At 46.8% G+C, this 20,068-nt stretch overlaps 1 protein-coding gene across 1 annotated transcript in view; it reads left to right on the top strand.

Annotated features, from left to right (window-relative positions):
• ATRNL1 (attractin like 1) overlaps window positions 1–14,989 on the top strand; it is a gene marked incomplete at its 5' end in the record, with an annotated part of 491,004 nt that extends 476,015 nt beyond the window's left edge. The window contains one exon of the mRNA XM_075842684.1: window positions 13,870–14,989. Coding sequence (XP_075698799.1) covers window positions 13,870–13,994 — 125 coding nt within the window. The remainder of the gene's footprint in view (window positions 1–13,869) is intronic.
• Between the last annotated feature and the right edge of the window lie 5,079 nt (window positions 14,990–20,068).

Raw genomic sequence — 20,068 nt, 5'->3', positions numbered from 1 at the left:
TAGTATACGGGCGCTATTATGGCTGGTAGTAGTATACGGGCGCTATTATGGCTGGTAGTAGTATACGGGCGCTATTATGGCTGGTAGTAGTATACGGGCACTATTATGGCTGGTGGTAGTATACGGGCACTATTATGGCTGGTAGTAGTATACGGGCGCTATTATGTCTGGTAGTAGTATACGGGCACTATTATGGCTGGTAGTAGTATACGGGCACTATTATGGCTGGTAGTATACGGGCACTATTATGGCTGGTAGTAGTATACGGGCACTATTATGGCTGGTAGTAGTATACGGGCACTATTATGGCTGGTAGTAGTATACGGGCACTATTATGGCTGGTAGTAGTATACGGGCGCTATTATGGCTGGTAGTAGTATACGGGCGCTATTATGGCTGGTAGTAGTATACGGGCACTATTATGGCTGGTAGTAGTATACGGGCACTATTATGGCTGGTAGTAGTATACGGGCGCTATTATGGCTGGTAGTAGTATACGGGCACTATTATGGCTGGTAGTAGTATACGGGCACTATTATGGCTGGTAGTAGTATACGGGCGCTATTATGGCTGGTAGTAGTATACGGGCACTATTATGGCTGGTAGTAGTATACGGGCGCTATTATGGCTGGTAGTAGTATACGGGCGCTATTATGGCTGGTAGTAGTATACGGGCGCTATTATGGCTGGTAGTAGTATACGGGCGCTATTATGGCTGGTGGTAGTATACGGGCACTATTATGGCTGCAGGTAGTATACGGGCGCTATTATGGCTGGTAGTAGTATACGGGCACTATTATGGCTGGTAGTAGTATACGGGCACTATTATGGCTGGTAGTAGTATACGGGCGCTATTATGGCTGGTAGTAGTATACGGGCACTATTATGGCTGGTAGTAGTATACGGGCACTATTATGGCTGGTAGTAGTATACGGGCACTATTATGGCTGGCAGTAGTATACGGGCGCTATTATGGCTGGTAGTAGTATACGGGCGCTATTATGGCTGGTAGTAGTATACGGGCGCTATTATGGCTGGTAGTAGTATACGGGCGCTATTATGGCTGGTAGTAGTATAAGGGGGCTATTATTGCTGGTAGTAGTATACGGGCGCTATTATGGCTGGTAGTAGTATACGGGCACTATTATGGCTGGTAGTAGTATACGGGCACTATTATGGCTGGTAGTAGTATACGGGCACTATTATGGCTGGTAGTAGTATACGGGCACTATTATGGCTGGTAGTAGTATACGGGCACTATTATGGCTGGTAGTAGTATACGGGCGCTATTATGGCTGGTAGTAGTATACGGGCGCTATTATGGCTGGTAGTAGTATACGGGCGCTATTATGGCTGGTAGTAGTATACGGGCGCTATTATGGCTGGTAGTAGTATACGGGCACTATTATGGCTGGTAGTAGTATACGGGCGCTATTATGGCTGGTAGTAGTATACGGGCACTATTATGGCTGGTAGTAGTATACGGGGACTATTATGGCTGGTAGTAGTATATGGGCACTATTATGGCTGGTAGTAGTATACGGGCGCTATTATGGCTGGTAGTAGTATACGGGGACTATTATGACTGGTAGTAGTATACGGGCGCTATTATGGCTGGTAGTAGTATACGGGCGCTATTATGGCTGGTAGTAGTATACGGGCACTATTATGGCTGGTAGTAGTATACGGGCACTATTATGGCTGGTGGTAGTATACGGGCACTATTATGGCTGGTGGTAGTATACGGGCACTATTATGGCTGGTAGTAGTATACGGGCACTATTATGGCTGGTGGTAGTATACGGGCGCTATTATGGCTGGTAGTAGTATACGGGCGCTATTATGGCTGGTAGTAGTATACGGGCACTATTATGGCTGGTACTATTATACGGGCACTATTATGGCTGGTAGTAGTATACGGGCGCTATTATGGCTGGTAGTAGTATACGGGCACTATTATGGCTGGTAGTAGTATACGGGCGCTATTATGGCTGGTAGTAGTATACGGGCACTATTATGGCTGGTAGTAGTATACGGGCACTATTATGGCTGGTAGTAGTATACGGGCACTATTATGGCTGGTAGTAGTATACGGGCACTATTATGGCTGGTAGTAGTATACGGGCACTATTATGGCTGGCAGTAGTATACGGGCGCTATTATGGCTGGTAGTAGTATACGGGCGCTATTATGGCTGGTAGTAGTATACGGGCGCTATTATGGCTGGTAGTAGTATACGGGCGCTATTATGGCTGGTAGTAGTATACGGGGGCTATTATTGCTGGTAGTAGTATACGGGCGCTATTATGGCTGGTAGTAGTATACGGGCACTATTATGGCTGGTAGTAGTATACGGGCACTATTATGGCTGGTAGTAGTATACGGGCACTATTATGGCTGGTAGTAGTATACGGGCGCTATTATGGCTGGTAGTAGTATACGGGCGCTATTATGGCTGGTAGTAGTATACGGGCGCTATTATGGCTGGTAGTAGTATACGGGGACTATTATGACTGGTAGTAGTATACGGGCGCTATTATGGCTGGTAGTAGTATACGGGCACTATTATGGCTGGTAGTAGTATACGGGCACTATTATGGCTGGTGGTAGTATACGGGCACTATTATGGCTGGCGGTAGTATACGGGCACTATTATGGCTGGCGGTAGTATACGGGCACTATTATGGCTGGTGGTAGTATACGGGCGCTATTATGGCTGGTAGTAGTATACGGGCGCTATTATGGCTGGTAGTAGTATACGGGCGCTATTATGGCTGGTAGTAGTATACGGGCACTATTATGGCTGGTACTATTATACGGGCACTATTATGGCTGGTAGTAGTATACGGGCACTATTATGGCTGGTAGTAGTATACGGGCGCTATTATGGCTGGTAGTAGTATACGGGCACTATTATGGCTGGTAGTAGTATACGGGCACTATTATGGCTGGTACTATTATACGGGCACTATTATGGCTGGTAGTAGTATACGGACACTATTATGGCTGATAGTAGTATACGGGCACTATTATGGCTGGTAGTAGTATACGGGCACTATTATGGCTGGTAGTAGTATACGGGCACTATTATGGCTGGTAGTAGTATACGGGCACTATTATGGCTGGTAGTAGTATACGGACACTATTATGGCTGGTAGTAGTATACGGGCACTATTATGGCTGGTAGTAGTATACGGGCACTATTATGGCTGGTAGTAGTATACGGGCGCTATTATGGCTGGTAGTAGTATACGGGCACTATTATGGCTGGTAGTAGTATACGGGCACTATTATGGCTGGTAGTAGTATACGGGCGCTATTATGGCTGGTGGTAGTATACGGGCGCTATTATGGCTGGTAGTAGTATACGGGCGCTATTATGGCTGGTAGTAGTATACGGGCGCTATTATGGCTGGTAGTAGTATACGGGCGCTATTATGGCTGGTGGTAGTATACGGGCGCTATTATGGCTGGTAGTAGTATACGGGCGCTATTATGGCTGGTAGTAGTATACGGGCGCTATTATGGCTGGTGGTAGTATACGGGCGCTATTATGGCTGGTAGTAGTATACGGGCACTATTATGGCTGGCAGTAGTATACGGGCACTATTATGGCTGGTAGTAGTATACGGGCACTATTATGGCTGGTAGTAGTATACGGGCACTATTATGGCTGGTAGTAGTATACGGGCACTATTATGGCTGGTGGTAGTATACGGGCACTATTATGGCTGGTAGTAGTATACGGGCACTATTATGGCTGGTAGTAGTATACGGGCGCTATTATGGCTGGTAGTAGTATACGGGCGCTATTATGGCTGGTAGTAGTATACGGGCACTATTATGGCTGGCAGTAGTATACGGGGACTATTATGGCTGGTAGTAGTATACGGGCACTATTATGGCTGGTAGTAGTATACGGGCACTATTATGGCTGGTAGTAGTATACGGGCACTATTATGGCTGGTAGTAGTATACGGGCACTATTATGGCTGGTAGTAGTATACGGGCACTATTATGGCTGGCGGTAGTATACGGGCACTATTATGGCTGGTGGTAGTATACGGGCACTATTATGGCTGGCGGTAGTATACGGGCACTATTATGGCTGGCAGTAGTATACGGGCACTATTATGGCTGCAGGTAGTATACGGGCACTATTATGGCTGGTAGTAGTATACGGGCACTATTATGGCTGCAGGTAGTATACGGGCACTATTATGGCTGGTGGTAGTATACGGGCACTATTATGGCTGGTGGTAGTATACGGGCACTATTATGGCTGGTAGTAGTATACGGGCACTATTATGGCTGGTGGTAGTATACGGGCACTATTATGGCTGGTGGTAGTATACGGGCACTATTATGGCTGGCGGTAGTATACGGGCACTATTATGGCTGGTGGTAGTATACGGGCACTATTATGGCTGGTGGTAGTATACGGGCACTATTATGGCTGGTAGTAGTATACGGGCACTATTATGGCTGGTAGTAGTATACGGGCACTATTATGGCTGATAGTAGTATACGGGGACTATTATGGCTGGTAGTAGTATACGGGGACTATTATGGCTGGTAGTAGTATACGGGCACTATTATGGCTGGTAGTAGTATACGGGCACTATTATGGCTGGTAGTAGTATACGGGCACTATTATGGCTGGTAGTAGTATACGGGCACTATTATGGCTGGTAGTAGTATACGGGCACTATTATGGCTGGTAGTAGTATACGGGCACTATTATGGCTGGTAGTAGTATACGGGCACTATTATGGCTGGTAGTAGTATACGGGCACTATTATGGCTGGTAGTAGTATACGGGCACTATTATGGCTGGCAGTAGTATACGGGCACTATTATGGCTGGTAGTAGTATACGGGCACTATTATGGCTGGTAGTAGTATACGGGCACTATTATGGCTGGTAGTAGTATACGGGCACTATTATGGCTGGTAGTAGTATACGGGCACTATTATGGCTGGTAGTAGTATACGGGCACTATTATGGCTGGCGGTAGTATACGAGCACTAATATGGCTGGTAGTAGTATACGGGCACTATTATGGCTGGTAGTAGTATACGGGCACTATTATGGCTGGTAGTAGTATACGGGCACTATTATGGCTGGTAGTAGTATACGGGCACTATTATGGCTGGTAGTAGTATACGGGCACTATTATGGCTGGCGGTAGTATACGAGCACTATTATGGCTGGTGGTAGTATACGGGCACTATTATGGCTGGTAGTAGTATACGGGCACTATTATGGCTGGTAGTAGTATACGGGCACTATTATGGCTGGTAGTAGTATACGGGCACTATTATGGCTGGTAGTAGTATACGGGCACTATTATGGCTGGTGGTAGTATACGGGCACTATTATGGCTGGTAGTAGTATACGGGCACTATTATGGCTGGTAGTAGTATACGGGCACTATTATGGCTGGTGGTAGTATACGGGCACTATTATGGCTGGTGGTAGTATACGGGCACTATTATGGCTGGTGGTAGTATACGGGGACTATTATGGCTGGTAGTAGTATACGGGCACTATTATGGCTGGCAATAGTATACGGGCACTATTATGGCTGGTAGTAGTATACGGGCACTATTATGGCTGGTGGTAGTATACGGGCACTATTATGGCTGGTGGTAGTATACGGGCACTATTATGGCTGGCGGTAGTATACGGGCACTATTATGGCTGGTAGTAGTATACGGGCACTATTATGGCTGGTAGTAGTATACGGGGACTATTATGGCTGGTGGTAGTATACGGGCACTATTATGGCTGGTAGTAGTATACGGGCACTATTATGGCTGGTACTATTATACGGGCACTATTATGGCTGGTAGTAGTATACGGGCACTATTATGGTTGGTAGTAGTATACAGGCACTATTATGGCTGGTGGTAGTATACGGGCGCTATTATGGCTGGTAGTATACGGGCACTATTATGACCTGACTGGTAGTATACGGGCACTATTATGGCTGGTGGTAGTATACGGGCACTATTATGGCTGGTAGTAGTATACGGGCACTATTATGGCTGGTGGTAGTATACGGGCACTATTATGGCTGGTAGTAGTATACGGGCGCTATTATGGCTGGTAGTAGTATACGGGCACTATTATGGCTGGTAGTAGTATACGGGCACTATTATGGCTGGTGGTAGTATACGGGCACTATTATGGCTGGTAGTAGTATACGGGCACTATTATGGCTGGTGGTAGTATACGGGCACTATTATGGCTGGTGGTAGTATACGGGCACTATTATGGCTGGTAGTAGTATACGGGCACTATTATGGCTGGTAGTAGTATACGGGCACTATTATGGCTGGTGGTAGTATACGGGCACTATTATGGCTGGTGGTAGTATACGGGCACTATTATGGCTGGTAGTAGTATACGGGCACTATTATGGCTGGTAGTAGTATACGAGCGCTATTATGGCTGGTAGTAGTATACGGGCACTATTATGGCTGGTAGTAGTATACGGGCACTATTATGGCTGGCAGTAGTATACGGGCACTATTATGGCTGGTAGTAGTATACGGGCACTATTATGGCTGGCAGTAGTATACGGGCACTATTATGGCTGGTAGTAGTATACGGGCACTCTTATGGCTGGCAGTAGTATACGGAGACTATTATGGCTGGTAGTAGTATACGGGCACTATTATGGCTGGTAGTATACGGGCACTATTATGGCTGGTAGTAGTATAAGGGCGCTATTATGGCTGGTAGTAGTATACGGGCACTATTATGGCTGGTAGTAGTATACGGGCACTATTATGGCTGGTAGTAGTATACGGGCGCTATTATGGCTGGTAGTAGTATACGGGCACTATTATGGCTGGTAGTAGTATACGGGCGCTATTATGGCTGGTAGTAGTATACGGGCACTATTATGGCTGGTACTAGTATACGGGCACTATTATTGCTGGTACTAGTATACGGGCACTATTATGGCTGGTAGTAGTATACGGGCACTATTATGGCTGGTAGTAGTATACGGGCACTATTATGGCTGGTAGTAGTATACGGGCACTATTATGGCTGGTAGTAGTATACGGGCACTATTATGGCTGGTAGTAGTATACGGGCACTATTATGGCTGGTAGTAGTATACGGGCACTATTATGGCTGGTAGTAGTATACGGGCACTATTATGGCTGGCAGTAGTATACGGGCACTATTATGGCTGGTAGTAGTATACGGGCACTATTATGGCTGGTAGTAGTATACGGGCACTATTATGGCTGGTAGTAGTATACGGGCACTATTATGGCTGGCAGTAGTATACGGGCGCTATTATGGCTGGTAGTAGTATACGGGCGCTATTATGGCTGGTAGTAGTATACGGGCACTATTATGGCTGGTGGTAGTATACGGGCACTATTATGGCTGGCGGTAGTATACGGGCACTATTATGGCTGGCAGTAGTATACGGGCACTATTATGGCTGGTAGTAGTATACGGGCACTATTATGGCTGGTAGTAGTATACGGGCACTATTATGGCTGGTAGTAGTATACGGGCACTATTATGGCTGGCAGTAGTATACGGGCACTATTATGGCTGGCAGTAGTATACGGGCACTATTATGGCTGGCAGTAGTATACGGGCGCTATTATGGCTGGTAGTAGTATACGGGCGCTATTATGGCTGGTAGTAGTATACGGGCGCTATTATGGCTGGTGGTAGTATACGGGCACTATTATGGCTGGTAGTAGTATACGGGCGCTATTATGGCTGGCAGTAGTATACGGGCGCTATTATGGCTGGTAGTAGTATACGGGCACTATTATGGCTGGTAGTAGTATACGGGCACTATTATGGCTGGTAGTAGTATACGGGCACTATTATGGCTGGTAGTAGTATACGGGCACTATTATGGCTGGTAGTAGTATACGGGCGCTATTATGGCTGGTAGTAGTATACGGGCGCTATTATGGCTGGTAGTAGTATACGGGCACTATTATGGCTGGTAGTAGTATACGGGCACTATTATGGCTGGTAGTAGTATACGGGCACTATTATGGCTGGTAGTAGTATACGGGCACTATTATGGCTGGTAGTAGTATACGGGCACTATTATGGCTGGTAGTAGTATACGGGCACTATTATGGCTGGTAGTAGTATACGGGACCTATTATGGCTGGTAGTAGTATACGGGCGCTATTATGGCTGGTGGTAGTATACGGGCACTATTATGGCTGGTAGTAGTATACGGGCACTATTATGGCTGGTAGTAGTATACGGGGACTATTATGGCTGGTAGTAGTATACGGGCGCTATTATGACTGGCAGTAGTATACGGGCGCTATTATGGCTGGTAGTAGTATACGGGCACTATTATGGCTGGTAGTAGTATACGGGCACTATTATGGCTGGTAGTAGTATACGGGCGCTATTATGGCTGGCAGTAGTATACGGGCACTATTATGGCTGGTAGTAGTATACGGGCACTATTATGGCTGGTAGTAGTATACGGGCACTATTATGGCTGGTAGTAGTATACGGGCACTATTATGGCTGGTAGTAGTATACGGGCACTATTATGGCTGGTAGTAGTATACGGGCGCTATTATGGCTGGTGGTAGTATACGGGCACTATTATGGCTGGTGGTAGTATACGGGCACTATTATGGCTGGTAGTAGTATACGGGCACTATTATGGCTGGTAGTAGTATACGGGGACTATTATGGCTGGTAGTAGTATACGGGCGCTATTATGGCTGGTAGTAGTATACGGGCACTATTATGGCTGGTAGTAGTATACGGGCACTATTATGGCTGGTAGTAGTATACGGGCGCTATTATGGCTGGTAGTAGTATACGGGGACTATTATGGCTGGTAGTAGTATACGGGCGCTATTATGGCTGGTAGTAGTATACGGGCACTATTATGGCTGGTAGTATACGGGCACTATTATGGCTGGTAGTAGTATACGGGCACTATTATGGCTGGTAGTAGTATACGGGCGCTATTATGGCTGGTGGTAGTATACGGGCACTATTATGGCTGGTAGTAGTATACGGGCACTATTATGGCTGGTACTATTATACGGGCACTATTATGGCTGGTACTATTATACCGTTTTGGAGGGGGGGGGGTCATATTTTCGTAGCTTTGCTTGGTTCCACTCCGGTTCCTCGCAGCCGCACATGTTTGGGCCCATAATTGTTTCGGTTATAAATGGCGGCCGGTCTTGGCTCAGTCATTTTTTGTTTCTAGTCGCGGATCACGGACGGCGTCTCTATGGTAGGATCTGTGATTATGGGATTTTATTCCATTTGTGTTCTGTACACCGTCAGTATGAGGGGCGCTGGCGCTGGCGGCCGCACGCAGCTTTTCATTTCCAGCTTTAATGATCAGAGAAATTGCTTTGTGCTTCATAAACGGACGGCGAGTCCCCTCTGAGCGCAGCGTCACCTGATCCCGCCGCGCTGCCCGCAGAGGCCAATTAATCAATGGCAATTTTATCATCTCCTTCTTAATTAGTCTCGGGTTTTGTAGGACTTGGGAGATCTTGTTACTTGTGGGGCTAAAAGCTCATCCAGCGCACGTGAAATCGAAACCGCCCTCGCTACGAGATCGAATCTCATCATCTGCTAAATGTATCTGAGCCCCAGATGGAGCCGACGTCCCCCCCCTCGTGCCGGACCCCATATAAACAAAGACTAAGTGGTGCCAGGCACCGTCTGCATGGACATCACCCAGCTTTCCTAAAATCCTGAAAGGCAAATCTCCCTCATGGTGCTTACCACGGGGTTGTCACTCACCCTGAATAGCAACTAAGGGCGACATTGTTATGTTAGGCTCTGGCTGTGTCAGTGTCAGTCTACACGTGGCTCTGTCTGTGTCAGTCTACACGTGGCTCGTGGTTCGTTGCCGCCTGTTACGGGGATCGCGTCCTCCCTGCAACCGGCCACACAAACATTAAAAGAAATGGATTTGTGACCTGGATGTTGCATTTGTCACTTTTCCATGATCAGAGGACGGTGACAGGATGATTAGGGGGCGCCGCTCGTCTCCGTATATATCCCTCATCTCACAACAACACTGCAAAACCGCCAGATTTATCAACATATTGCGACATTTTTCTTTGTTTTCCTTTCTATCGGAAGTCTCAATGTTACAATGTATTTATGGGACAGACAGAACGCGTGCGTCCATCTTGTCGCGTGAAACGCGATTCCTCCAGTCTGGGACTTATTCATGAAAGTCTGCAAAAAACAAACTTGTTTTTCATCGATATGAAAGTTGACGTTGCGTCCGAGTGATTTACGTTTTTTTTTTTGTTTCATCTGCGTCTCTTTAGAATACGGAGAAAAAAAGCCACGGCGCCACTATGTGTGGATCAAGGAAATTGGAGGTGAGATAGGGAAGGGGATATATATTCTCACCGTGAGGTTGGAGGAGTTCAGCACTGGAATCCACGGGGTAGCTGCTGCCAGATCCGGGCCGGTCACCAAGGTGACCGCTTGGGTACGAGAGAAATGCAAATAGAACAAGCGGATCTACAACGGCGCTGCTAATTGATGTGGACGAGATAAATCCCGAAGTCAAGTAGTAAGTTTGAATAAACTCTTTTATTCGCAACGCGTTTCAGCGCCGAACTGGCGCTTTCATCAGGCATGCCTGATGAAAGCGCCAGTTCGGCGCTGAAACGCGTTGCGAATAAAAGAGTTTATTCAAACTTACTACTTGACTTCGGGATTTATCTCGTCCACATCAATTAGCAGCGCCGTTGTAGATCCGCTTGTTCTATTTGCATTTCTCTCCTGCGTCTCTTTAGCAACTGATCTGTGAAAAACGGACAGCAGATGAAAGTCGCCGTGTGAAGTCCATGGTTTTTACGCACCCATTCACCACAATGGGCGAGTCAGGTCCGCAGAAACGGACTAGAAGCCGTAAGATTCTCCCAATGAACAGCCGCTCCGTGAAAAGAAACGGATGTGTAAATATCGCCGATGACTCGTATAGGTCAGAGCGCTGTACACTGATAAAACCGACGCAGGCGAGAAATGCGCTGGTGTCAATAAAGCCGTAACCTGCAGCGTTTTTATTGATTGCAGCGCAGTGATTTATAACGTAACATACGCCACATCGCAACGTAAATGAACGTGTCATGCTAATGATTATTTGTATATGAGCCCCCCCCCTTATTTCATCTTCTCCCCGAAATTATACGCTAGTTTTAATTAGAAAAATAATTGGACCATAAATTTGTCTCGTTATTCCGGTCGTCTCCTTCTATACCGCGACGTCTCGCTCCAGCCCCTCCCCCTTATTTATTCATCTGCAGATCTCACTGGGTCGCTGTGCGGAGCCGACTATGGGGGGATCCAGGACACACAAGGTGAAGGGCACGACCTTGAGGGGTCTGACTAACAGGTCTCGTATTACACAACAGACACGAGGAGACGGAACAATCGCTGCGGAAATTACCAGAATTCACTGCGAAGGGTCAGGAAAATCTTCACCTCTTGCAGCATTTAAAGGGGAACAGACACGAAGGCCGTGGTCAGGGCGGCGCAGATCTCCACCACCTGTCATACATTGGATTCTACAGAAAACTTCCTGCGCAGTCGAGTTACATTGTGTCGAGACAAGAACCTTTATACATTTGGACAAGAACATACACTGTGCCGACAATCCTCCGAGAGCTGAACACAGCAGCAAGTTTCTCTCCTGTCCTGGGCTATATGATAATGCTATATATCTTTACCTACACTGATATATTGTAACAAACCCTCAGCTGTGTCCGTATGACTAGATCAGGTAGGGTTTTTAGTCGCTAAATGTGAACAAGAATTTTTCCATTCACGGACAGCATGTAGAAATCTTGAAAATAGTGAGGAACTGAAAAAAGTATGTTGGGAAAGTTGTAGTGGATGATGGTATAAGCGAAGACTTTAGAAATCTGCATAAATAGCGGCTTCACTGTCTACTTACATAACATTACTGATCCTGAGTTACCTCCTGTATTATACTCCAGAGCTGCACTCACTATTCTGCTGGTGGAGTCACTGTGTACATTACATTACTTATCCTGTACTGATCCTGAGTTACATCCTGTATTATACACCAGAGCTGCACTCACTATTCTGCTGGTGGAGTCACTGTGTACATACATTACATTACTTATCCTGTACTGATCCTGAGTTATATCCTGTATTATACTCCAGAGCTGCACTCACTATTCTGCTGGTGGAGTCACTGTGTACATACATTACATCACTTATCCTGTACTGATCCTGAGTTACATCCTGTATTATACTCCAGAGCTGCACTCACTATTCTGCTGCCGGAATCACTGTGTACATACATTACATTACTTATCCTGTACTGATCCTGAGTTACATCCTGTATTATACTCCAGAGCTGCACTCACTATTTTGCTGGTGGAGTCACTGTGTACATACATTACATTACTTATCCTGTACTGATCCTGAGTTATATCCTGTATTATACTCCAGAGCTGCACTCACTATTCTGCTGGTGGAGTCACTGTGTACATACATTACATTACTTATCCTGTACTGATCCTGAGTTACATCCTGTATTATACTCCAGAGCTGTACTCACTATTCTGCTGGTTGAGTCACTGTGTACATACATTACATTACTTACCCTGTACTGATCCTGAGTTATATCCTGTATTATACTCCAGAGCTGCACTCACTATTCTGCTGGTGGAGTAACTGTATACATACATTACTTATCCTGTATTATACTCCAGAGCTGCACTCACTATTCTGCTGGTGGAGTCACTGTGTACATACATTACATTACTTATCCTGTACTGATCCTGAGTTACATCCTGTATTATACTCCAGAGCTGTACTCACTATTCTGCTGGTTGAGTCACTGTGTACATACATTACATTACTTACCCTGTACTGATCCTGAGTTATATCCTGTATTATACTCCAGAGCTGCACTCACTATTCTGCTGGTGGAGTAACTGTATACATACATTACTTATCCTGTATTATACTCCAGAGCTGCACACACTATTCTGCTGGTGGAGTCACTGTGTACATACATTACATATCCTGTACTGATCCCGAGTTACATCCTGTATTATACTCCAGAGCTGCACTCACTATTCTGCTGGTGGAGTCACTGTGTACATACATTACATTACTTATCCTGTACTGATCCTGAGTTACATCCTGTATTATACTCCAGAGCTGCACTCACTATTCTGCTGGTGGAGTCCCTGTGTACATACATTACATTACTTATCCTGTACTGATCCCGAGTTACATCCTGTATTATACTCCAGAGCTGCACTCACTATTCTGCTGGTGCAGTCTCTGTGTACATACATTACATTACTTATCCTGTACTGATCCTGAGTTATATCCTGTATTATACTCCAGAGCTGCACTCACTATTCTGCTGGTGGAGTCACTGTGTACATACATTACATTACTTATCCTGTACTGATCCTGAGTTACATCCTGTATTATACTCCAGAGCTGCACTCACTATTCTGCTGGTTATTATAAACAGTCGGCAAGATTGTGGAATGACACCCCTGCAATAGCTAAGTTCCTATTATCTAGGGGCAGTTTGTTTTTCCGATGACTGTACGGGGCCCGGTGTAGAGACGACATTACCCAGAATGGCAATGACCAAGTCCAGCTCTGTGCAAACACTGAACAAGCAGGGGACGCTGGGAGACCTTGTGGTATATGAAGTGGGGTTGTTACTTGGGGTAGTTGTTATAGTCGTCCGGACATCATCAGGAGGTTTCTGGGCTCTTTGTGTCTATTATCCGGTCACGTTGAGGTTTTTCTGGAGACTTTTTGCTTCCTCTTTGACGGCTTTTGTCCTTTGTTTTCCAGGTCTCGCCATCGCCAGCGCCCTCATCGACATATCGCAACAAAAATCCTTGGACTGCAAAGACAAAAGTTCATGTATTCGGAACCGGAAGCCGCATCCTCCGACTAGACAAGGAACTTGTGTTTGAAAGCGCTGAGGAGCTGGAGGGATGTGACAATGTGTCGTTTTTGTTTTTTCTTTTTTGAAAAAAAATTTTTGTAATAAAATATCTAACGGCTTCCAGACGAGGTCCAACCTCCAACGCAGGTGACCGGGACCTTCCAGGAGCCGTAGAAGGTGGAGAACGACTGCATGAAAAGTCTCACGGACTGGGCGGTATAAAGGACCGGGGGGGGGGGGATCGTCTCTGGAACTGTGCCCGAAAGAGGAGTCGGCCACTGAAAGGATTAAAGGGACAGTGTCCAAATTAGAGCTACGTGTAAATACCATGTGGAGTTTGGGGTCCGCGAGTTGTGGATTAGGAGTTTGCAGCATGTCCGTGACCAATGGTTTTCTGTGGGAGGATTCGGGGGGAACGAACGAGGACTAAACAGACTTTTTACATTTCTTTTTTTTTTAATTATTGTAAAAGGGACAAAACCAACGCACCAAATGTATTTAATATTGTGGAGTGAAGGACGCAGCGGGAGGAATGGGGAATCGCCACTCAACAGAACCGGGAACCTTTTGTTTTTTTATATATATTTTTTACATTTTTTATGTTTTTTTTGAGTAGAAGACGACGGATCAGTGCAATAAACAGCAGCGAGATTATTCGGTGTTCTCGGACGTCAGCACGACGCTGCGGGTACACGGGCGCGTCACATAGCCGAGTTTCCCGGGTAGCGGTGACGGTTGACGCAGGGTCAGGGGGGAGGCGGTGACACCTGTTATTGTGCCGCCGCTGTTTGCACATGCCCCGGTGGTGGGGGCGCTGTTCTTCTTGTGGGTGATGCATGCCGCGCTGGTGGTCATATATTTCCGTGTTTATTCTTTTGTAATTCAGCTTTGTTGTGCTGAACATGTACAATATTCTATATATAGGACACAATGTACAGTTTATAACAGCGTCATATACAGGAAATCTCCATCAGCCAGAAATGCGACCGTGTTCCAATAAAACGCGTTTATGAATATATGCAACTGGTCTGTGTCCGGCTGAATGATCCGATCAGGAGGGGGAGGGGCTGAAGACGACGTCACTGAGAAATAAACCGCCATAACGCTCAGCGCTGGCTCCGTCTATGGTTTTATCAGCTGAATGGAGGCTGCACGGATCCTGAACTTCAGAGCTGCATTCACAATTCTGCTATTAGGTCATGTCTTATACTCAAGTCCCATAAAAAGCTGCATTCATGTCTCACTCCCGTCACATCCAGAGCCGCAGTGAAAATTGCCCTGTCACATCACATCCAGAGCTGCACTCACAATTCTGCTGTTATATCATGCCTCAGAAGTAAAAATTCAGTTTTTACATCATGTTTTATACACCAGTTACTATCAGAGCTGCGGTTACATCCTGTTTTGTTTTTTTACTCCAGTTACGATCAGAGCTGCATTCACAAATACACTATTATGTCTTATTATCCACTCCCATCTAGAGCTGCATTTACAATTTTGCTCTTACATCAGGTCTTACACCCCAGTCACAATTCTGCTGTACGTCTCCGTTCCCCTTCACAGATTTCATTCGCAGCATAATACGGTAGCAGCAGAGCGGATGAGATTTCAACAAATGTAATCCACACACAGCGGGGAAAAAAACGGTTCATAAATTGACCTGCGGTGCGGTTTAATCCGCATTTTAATTTGTATATACAAGGACCCCCATCATCCCTGTATATACAATTGGGGCGGAATTGAGGACACAGAGGACCAATAAGCTGCCTGAAACGCCGGGATATGGCAGAAGTCCAGCGGAATCTGAAAATATGCGTCCTGAGAACGCGAAAACCGTACGTTATCTGCGCTGAATTTCGGTTTAGTAGTTTTTCGATTAATTGCCCAGCCCTATAACATACAACGACATACTCTACGTCACCCATAGGCTGCCATGTTATGAAAATAACGTCCCCTGCGCGGTATACATTCTTTTGCGGGATGTAACATCGTCTACTGCGCGATTACATCCTCCGAAGGAAAAAACGTAACCAGCCTGACGAAACAGAAGGACGCCGCTCAGTCAGGTTAATGGAGTCCTATGTAGGTGTCCACGAGATCTTTCCCAACGTACTGAATGAATGTGGTGTGAAGGGACCTTCTACTCTAGTCACATCCAATTCTGCTGGCGACGTTACATTGTGGGGAATGCAGTGAGCAGTTCAAGGGCCAATTGCAACAAAACTGCAGCAGAATCCACGTAAATGACCAGGAAGTTTGTGCTGCGTTCTCCGAGTGTGAACCTGGCCTTAGAGTTTAGCTTTTAATAATTTGCTGCATTGCATTGTGGAAGATGTAGTATTTTCTATACAACACTGCTTTCGAGTAGATTTCCCACAACGCACCAAAGCAAAGCGTGTTCCATATAGAAGACGCTAAATTAAGAGATTAGAGGGGCGATATTGACACATTTAAATTGTGACTGCAGGCTGCAGCTTTGGGTGCGACTAGAGTAGGACTTGAAGTAACTCAGGTATAAGTGAAGATTTACACAAATGTTGGTTTGAGACACAGGCTGCGCTTATTTTGGACCATTTATAAGGCCGGGTTCACACCTGCGTCGGTCTTTTTGTTGTTCTGCTCCATCAGAAAAACAGAACAAAAATATCGGAGACGCCTGATGGAACCCATTGACTTCATCGGATTGCGCCTTCTTTCTGTCGGAGTGTCCGTGGTTCTACCGGAAACAATGGAGCATCATGTGTCCAGATCTGTGAGGGGGCCCCTAACGAAGCCTCCAGCGCAGATGTGAACGCGCCTTTACAAATAAGAATACATATATTGCAGCCGGTCCTATGTAAATGAAACATTCATCATTACGTAAAGAAAGTTCTGCAACGTTCTAGAGACTTGTGCATCAATTCTTCACCATGTTCAAGATCACTGCTTGCTGTCAGTATATTGTGACAAACCCATCAGCTATGGGAGCAGGACTAGGTCAGGAGGCTTTTCTGACTGATTATTTTCCCATTCTTCTACAGCAAACAGAGAACTTAAAAATAGTGAGAAACAAACAGGAGGCGGCGGATTTACACTTGGTGCCGCGCCAGAATTCTGGCCGACGTTGCACTTTTCTTTTTGGCACAAATCATTTTTAGACAAATGTATAAGTTAAATGCCCCAAAAGGCGTGGCTTTATGACAGAGGGGCGTGGCTGTATGATAAAGGGGCGTGGCTTAAGATACAGCAACATTTTTGCACAAAAAAAAATAAATATGTGGTCTAATATAAAAGTCAACCAAGAGGTGGCATCAAGTTCTAAGAAGTGTCTGAGCGGTCCGGTGTTTTACAACCAAAGTTTGCCAGGAAGTTACAAAACCGGTCACTGCTGAGGCTTCATTTAGAAAAGACTGCACTGGCCCTTTAAGGGCCAGATAACGGTTGCATGCAGCTCTTCACGTGTACCGTCTCCTGCGATGTGCTGCGGCTTGCCATCCCCTGTAATGTCGGCAGCGGGCGATGCTCTGTGCGCAGACTTGTCTCTAATTAGCACATTCTCTGGAACCTTTTATTGTTTAGCCAAGTGCTTTAATTAACTTCACTTACAGCAAACGTGTCTGGTTACCACCAAGGCTGCAGCGAGGATTATCACTAGAGCGGTCTTCATATAGTGGCAGCATATTCTGCAGCGCTGTCAGGTGTTCTATTAATACAGGTCCCTGCACCTACAGTCTCTATAGCGAGCGAGTCACAGGGAGAAAAACGCTGCCGCCCGTTACAATAACCATCAGAGTGCGTGTAATACTCCGCGCCACCCCCACGTCCCCTCCAGCGAAAAATAAAACCTTCCCCGCGCTCTCAGATCCTCGTGTAGAAATGTGCTGCAGCCGCCGCCTTATTCACTATCAGGAAGGTTTTATCATCAGCCGCTGTGTTACCAGGACAACAACCGTGAGAATCATCGTCCCCGATCATCGGCCGCCGTGTTACCAGGACAACAACCGTAAGAATCCTCGTCCCCGATCATCAGCCGCCGTGTTACCAGGACAACAACCGTAAGAATCCTCGTCCCCGATCATCAGCCGCCGTGTTACCAGGACAACTGTAAGAATCCTTGTCCCCGATCACCGGCCGCCGTGTTACCAGGACAACAACCGTAAGAATCCTCGTCCCCGGTCATCAGCCGCAGTGTTACCAGGACAACAACGGTAAGAATCCTCGTTCCCCATTATCGGCCGCCGTGTTACCAGGACAACAACCGTAAGAATCCTCGTTCCCGATTATCGGCCGCCGTGTTACCAGGACAACAACCGTAAGAATCCTCGTCCCCGATCATCAGCCGCCGTGTTACCAGGACAACAACTGTAAGAATCCTTGTCCCCGATCACCGGCCGCCGTGTTACCAGGACAACAACCCTAAGAATCCTCGTCCCCGATCATCAGCCGCCGTGTTACCAGGACAACAACCGTAAGAATCCTCGTCCCCGATCATCAGCCGCCGTGTTACCAGAACAACAACCGTAAGAATACTCGTCCCCGATCATCAGCCGCCGTGTTACCAGGACAACTGTAAGAATCCTTGTCCCCGATCACCGGCCGCCGTGTTACCAGGACAACAACCGTAAGAATCCTCGTCCCCGGTCATCAGCCGCAGTGTTACCAGGACAACAACTGTAAGAATCCTCGTTCCCGATTATCGGCCGCCGTGTTACCAGGACAACAACCGTAAGAATCCTCGTCCCCGATCATCAGCCGCCGTGTTACCAGGACAACAACTGTAAGAATCCTTGTCCCCGATCACCGGCCGCCGTGTTACCAGGACAACAACCCTAAGAATCCTCGTCCCCGATCATCAGCCGCCGTGTTACCAGAACAACAACCGTAAGAATCCTCGTCCCCGATCATCAGCCGCAGTGTTACCAGGACAACAACCGTAAGAATCCTCATCCCCGATCAGCCGCTGTTTTACCAGAACAACAACCGTAAGAATCCTCGTCCCCGATCATCAGCCGCCGTGTTACCAGGACAACAACCGTAAGAATCCTCGTCCCCGATCATCAGCCGCAGTGTTACCAGGACAAATGTAAGAATCCTCGTCCCCGATCATCAGCCGCCGTGTTACACAGGACAACAACCGTAAGAATCCTCGTCCCCAATCATCAGCCGCAGTGTTACCAGGACAACAACCGTAAGAATCCTCATCCCCGATCAGCCGCCGTTTTACCAGAACAACAACCGTAAGAATCCTCGTCTCCGATCATCAGCCGCCGTGTTACCAGGACAACAACCGTAAGAATCCTCGTCCCCGATCATCAGCCGCAGTGTTACCAGGACAAATGTAAGAATCCTCGTCCCCGATCATCAGCCGCCGTGTTACCAGAACAACAACCGTAAGAATCCTCGTCCCCGATCATCAGCCGCCGTGTTACACAGGACAACAACCGTAAGAATCCTCGTCCCCGATCATCAGCCGACGTGTTACCAGGACAACAACCGTAAGAATCCTCGTCCCCGATCATCAGCCGCCGTGTTACCAGAACAACAACCGTAAGAATCCTCGTCCCCGATCATCAGCCGCCGTGTTACCAGGACAACAACCGTAAGAATCCTCATCCCCGATCATCAGCCGCCGTGTTACCAGGACAACAACCGTAAGAATCCTCGTCCCCGTGTAAACATGTCAGCGATCAGAAGACAAACAAGAAAATACTCATTTGTTGGCCGGTCGTACCGTCCACACAGCCTATATTATAAGCGTTCGTCCCCATGCAGTTTGCATGATCAGTTGACTTGTTAGATCATCGATCGGCACAGCAGGAAATCTGCTCATGTAAAGGGACCTCCGGTCACTGCAGGGAAGGGTTCTGTCGGCTTGGATTGAGGGTGCTGGATTCACAGGACTTCATCTACTAGCATGGGGTCAGAAACCTACGGCACCAGCTGTTATAGAACTACAATTGGGCTGCTGACCCCCTGTCCTACAGACATTGTCCCTCCCTGTTTGGGGAAGATTGGGTTATTTTAGCAGCATCTCTCTCAGCAGGGAGGAAGTAAAGGGCTGCAGTATTTCATGTCGGCTCCCACTCTGCCGCACTGAAAGTAATGAAAAGTTCTGCAACATTT

Source organism: Rhinoderma darwinii, chromosome 11 (genome assembly GCF_050947455.1).
Source record: "Rhinoderma darwinii isolate aRhiDar2 chromosome 11, aRhiDar2.hap1, whole genome shotgun sequence".
In the NCBI taxonomy this organism is placed as follows: domain Eukaryota; kingdom Metazoa; phylum Chordata; class Amphibia; order Anura; family Rhinodermatidae; genus Rhinoderma; species Rhinoderma darwinii.
Note: the sequence above shows the minus strand (reverse complement) of the source record. Positions and strands in the feature narration are given on the sequence as shown.